The sequence below is a fragment of the Helianthus annuus genome, chromosome 3, assembly GCF_002127325.2.
Source record: "Helianthus annuus cultivar XRQ/B chromosome 3, HanXRQr2.0-SUNRISE, whole genome shotgun sequence".
Lineage (NCBI taxonomy): Eukaryota > Viridiplantae > Streptophyta > Magnoliopsida > Asterales > Asteraceae > Helianthus > Helianthus annuus.
The window spans coordinates 124324948-124330101 of NC_035435.2; the positions used below are offsets into that span (position 1 = coordinate 124324948).

The following is a 5154-nucleotide window of genomic DNA, read 5'->3' on the forward strand; positions in this document are numbered from 1 at the left end:
ACGCTGGTGGAGATCCTCAAGCCCCACCCATAAAGTTCCCCTCCACGCCATACGCGGGGTGGTGTGCCCGGTGTGGAGCGGCTTCCACGCCACATTTTCACGCCCACATCGTGTGGTCTAAGAAACCTTAGTATATTTTATTCCACACAAAACTAGAGAGGAGCACTCTCTAAACTTCATCACCATCTTTCCAATATTTATCTTGTGTAACCTTGGGCGTGTAGCCTTCTCTGGCAGTACATACTGCTTCGGCTATTGTACCCTGGGTGACAAGACACGTTGTCTAAGTGAGGCGTGAAATTTGTTTTAAGAGACCTATGTTGAACATGAATCATGAGACAGAATTGTCAACATTAGTTTGTTCTTTCATGCAGCCAAAAAGGATCATACAAGCAGACACGGTTCAAGTTCTCATAAAATACGAAGCAGAAATTGTACAAGAAGACACGCCTCAAGTTCTTATCGAAGACAATGATCTGAATCACGTTATTTACATAAAATTGTATTTATGTTTATTTTTCGTTTAGATTTATACACGGTTCATATACTACAATTTCCTAAATATATAAAAAGAGTATCTTTATTATTTTGGTTTAGTTTTACTAAAATTATAACCCCATAACCTAAATAAACACATAAAACTACTCACCTGGTTTCCACTATTTGCCAAACTATAACGGAACTTGTTCTTATCATATCATGAACAAAAGTTTGCAAATGTTTGTTAGGCATTAAATTGACCTTTTTACCTCTCTTATTAATAAACATAAAAAAAAGATAAACTTCAATAATAAATATACAACCATACATGAATTAAAGCAAATTAAACACCATAATCATTCTCAACACCAACGACAATAAAGAAGTGAGTGGCCACTTATTTTGAACACAACACGCACCTATCATCTAATCAAAGACATACACTTTATACTTTTCTTAATCAACAAATACATTAAAGTTCACGTAAAATTAACGGAACACCAAACGTAGGCGGAAGAGTGAACATAGGAAAAGGAGAATGTTTGTAAGATGGAGAAAGCTCAAACGAGAACCGTTGTAAAATAGTCGCAACCGTCGCCTTTGCTTCGGCCATTGCAATGTTTTGCCCGATGCAAACTCGAGGACCACCCGTAAACGGAAAGAAACTCCCCGAACCGAGTCCTTTAGTCGCATGAGCAATTCCTTCCGCAAACCTTTCGGGTTTAAACTCTAATGCATCTTCACCCCATAAGTCCCGGTCACGTTGGACACGAATCATCGGTAAAGCTATGTTCACACCCGCTGGCATCGTCATGTTTCCGAGCTTCGTCTCCTTGTTTGTAGCTCGAATCGCCATGACTACCGGCGGGTATAGCCTAAGAGCCTCGTTTAGTATCATGGTAACAATCTTGAGATGTTTTAGTCCTTCATAATGTAGTTCTTTAGTACCAAAAACTTGTAGAACTTCCTCTCGGGCTTTGTGTTGCCAATCTTGATGCAGGCCCAAACAGAAAACGGCCCAAATCATTAAACTTGAGGTTGTTTCTGATCCACCAACGTAAAATAGTTTGCCTTCATCAATTATTTCTTCCATGCTCATGCCCACTCCATCTTCTTCGATCTCTTTCAAATTTGATTTTAACATAAGCCCGAGTAAGTCGTCGCTCCAACCTTCTCCCGTCGCGATCGCTTTCTTCTTTTTGTTGATTATGTCCATGAGTATAGATCGAAGCTCGTTGTCATTTTCTTTAAACTTCTTGTTCACTTTCGTTGGTATAAACCTAATTTAAAAAAAAAAATTAGTTAACTGTCATTTTCATCCCTGTTGTTTGGTGGAAAATGCTACTACAGTGCAAAAAAAAAAAAAAAATTTGCGTCAGTTCCGTCTTCAACATTTTTGAAACGTGCCACTTCAGTCCAAAAAGATAACGCGCCGTTAAAACGTTGAGGACGAAACTGGCGCAAGGCGTTATCTTTTTGGACTGAAGTGACACGTTTTAAAAATGTTGAGGACGAAACTGGCGCAAGGCGTTATCTTTTTGGACTGAAGTGACACGTTTCAAAAATGTTGAGGACAGAACTGGTGCAAATTTTTTTTCTTTTGGACTGAAGTGGCATTTTCCACCAAACCACAGTTATGAAAATGACAGTTAACTCAAAAAAAAAAAAAAAAAAAAAAAAAAAAAAAATCACAAAATGGCATTTGCAACAAATCTTTCACTCACGTATTCGTAATAATTACCTTCCTCCAGGTAAATAAAGCATTAACAAGTTTTGCATTGCTAGATCCATTTGTTCCTTTTGGAGTTGGAATATCTTTTGTCCTTCTTCATAAGAGCTACCGAAAGCCGTCCGTGCAAGAACATCTCCGGCCAAGCTATCGATATACGGCCACACATCAACTTCCACAGGACCAGTTCCAGCAGTAAGTTTTTCTAGTCTGCTGACCATATCGCGGCAACTTGAACAAATCGCCGGGAACATACCCTGTGCAACGATCATGATCGATTAACACAGCTAGTTTCTTTATTGGGAAAATCATGAGAGTAGACATTTCGACCCATATTTTCGCTAAAATAGGAATTTACTTTTAGCACACTTAAAAATGAACATATCCAAAAGAAGAGTTAAATGTCATTTTAATCCCTGAGGTTTGGGCCATTTTGATAGTTTAGTCTAAAGGTTTCATTTTTCGCCTATAGGTCCAAAAAGGTTTAACCGTTGCCATTTTAGTCCACTGGTTTAACTTCATCTATTTTTTTCTGTTAACGAGAAGGGCAATTCGGTCATTTTATATGTACAACTGTTAACTAGAAGGGCAATTCGACCATATAAAATGACCGAATTGCCTTTCTCGTTAACAGAAAAAATGGATGAAGTTAACCCAGTGGACCAAAATAGCAATGGTGAAACCTTTTTAGACCTACAGGCAAAAAAGGAAACCTTTGAACTAAACTGGCAAATTAACCTAAATCACAGGGACTAAAATGACATTTAACTCAAAAATATCAGTCAATCAGAAATCACCACATAAGCTAAGCTGGCTAAGAAGGCTCGGCACAAGAAAACTTGAAAAGTACTCCCGAACCCAAAAAACATACAATCAAGACAATACATGTGTAAAGAGCCGATTAAATAACAAACTAGAAAATAATTGGTATGCTACTGATTTGTTTTTTGGACTCTATCGTACTTCATAGCTGACTTCGCTTTTGTAATGTTATTTTATTGGTTGCTTTATAGTAAATTTAATTTAAAAAAATAAAAGTCAATATTTATTTTGCCAGTTCTCTTTTGATAATTTTTCTCTCTAGAGCAATGAACCAACCTTGATGTTTTCAAGATGGAAAGCTGGGTTCATTATTTGACGATTCTTGGCCCATTTTTGACCCTCGGAGACTAGAAGTCCACTGATGACACTATCTCGAAATTGGTCAGGGTGAGGCTTCAAAAAGTCGTTGGGCCTTGACAATATCTCCTTTATCAGTTCTGGTTCCATGATGTAAATTCTTGGGGTCGGCCCAAACCATATAAATGACTTTTTACCTGCAACACAATGAGTCCTGTTTTGTCAAATAGAATTATAGCTTAGAATTCGGGTTGGTTCAGACCATACAATACAAACTTAATTAGATATAGAGTAAATTACCCATGAAATCGCCCATTTGGTTTGTTGAAAATTTTGGTTTCGGTAGTTAAGCTTTTGTTTTCCTATGACTATCTCTAGTTTTCATTTCTTTATATTACTGTGATTAAGACTAACACCGTTATATTCTACTGTTAAATTGGTAGATATAATAGTTATCTTGCATCAGGTACAAGCTCATAATGAAAAAGTAAAAAATAAACAAATTAAATACTTATTCAAGTTAAATAAAAAACATAAATCATATATTTGAGTGTGGATCAAATACCAAGCGTGTGTGTATATATATATAACTTCTCATATTGTATATTTCTTATGATTTTTTAATTATAATTGAACATTTATATTATTGAAATGATAAATTCAAGGAGTTAAATTACTCTAAAATTGATTTTTTTCTTATAACATGTGTTCTTTGGTCTTCTCATAGCATAACATAGTTTACAATCCACTAACTATAAAATTAAATTAAATAAAAGTAAATAAAGAAACTTTTATATTTTTGTGTGGTAATTTATCATTATATAAAACTTCATGTATACTTAAGGTATATAAATTCGAATTTATGTATACAAATTAAACGCTTAGATAATCGAATAACACTCGACTGAATTTCAACCCTAACGACTACTCCAAGGTACATAACGATGTGAGACTTGCGAATTGCTTTTCTTAAATATCCCATAGGTGTATTCAAAGAGTAACACACACACACACACATTTTATTTTTAATTTTTAACAGTACAATAAACATAGATATAAAAGCATGAAAAATACCATATTTGGTAATGATTTGGTGATCAAATGGTAGAACATGTGCCGCGATATCATGTGAGATTGGGATCGACTTTGTTTTACCTTCCTTCATCGTTTGTGCAAGCTCCTTCATGTCACCTATTACCAGCTTGTACGAATTACCCTTATACCCTTCACTTCTCATCCACTTTTCTAACTTCCTTGGCTTTAACCATGCCCAGTTTAGTAATTTCCACCCCACCCTCCCTATCAAAACTATAACAATGGTGATTACAACGTTGCCCACCATTTTTTCCACATAAACAGGAAGAGTACTAGCATATATTGGCTTTTATAACATTAACAATACATAATAGTTTAGTTATAATTAATTAAAGAGGTTGTTGTATATAATCCACATTTATTTAATCTGGTAAACTCACCAAACGGCAGTTCCCTAATAATTCCAATAAGATAAGAGCTCAAATATCGTCACTAGGGTATCTTTTATTTCTATTTTTGTAGTCTTGCTGATTATTTTCAATGCAAAGATAAGGGAGTATTTGGACTATGTTGTAGGTGATGAGTAGTTAAGGGAGTATTTGGACCTATATTAAAGGTGATGAGTCATGTAATATTAATATGTATTTTTCTATAACCAATCAATTTTACGTCAAATCAAGTTTAATATTTAATTACAAGTAAAATGTAAAAATCGTCCCTAATGTTTTGTATTTTTGGCTTAATCCATTAAAAATGATTTTTTTTTTTGTGCATTTAATTAAGTCCTTTCT

General features: G+C 34.9%; 1 protein-coding gene across 1 annotated transcript; it reads right to left on the reverse strand.

Moving 5' to 3' along the window:
• Positions 1-769: 769 nt before the first annotated feature.
• On the reverse strand, positions 770-4670 carry LOC110929424 (cytochrome P450 CYP72A219). The gene is made up of 4 exons (XM_022172582.2): positions 4403-4670; positions 3308-3525; positions 2222-2466; positions 770-1760 (listed from the first exon to the last, which is right to left on the reverse strand). The coding sequence occupies exons 1-4, from the start codon at positions 4668-4670 to the stop codon at positions 953-955; spliced, it is 1539 nt and encodes a 512-aa protein (XP_022028274.1). The 3' UTR covers positions 770-952.
• Positions 4671-5154: the final 484 nt, after the last annotated feature.

Excerpts from the sequence above, each read along its gene's own strand:
- LOC110929424 (XM_022172582.2), bottom strand. The coding sequence starts at position 4,670 with ATGGTGGGCAACGTTGTAATCACCATTGTTATAGTTTTGATAGGGAGG. Across the intron at positions 3,526-4,402 it reads CCAAATCATTACCAAATATG|GTAAAAAGTCATTTATATGG; the intron begins GTATTTTTCATG and ends ATTGTGTTGCAG. Across the intron at positions 2,467-3,307 it reads TCCATCTTGAAAACATCAAG|GGTATGTTCCCGGCGATTTG; the intron begins GTTGGTTCATTG and ends ATCGTTGCACAG.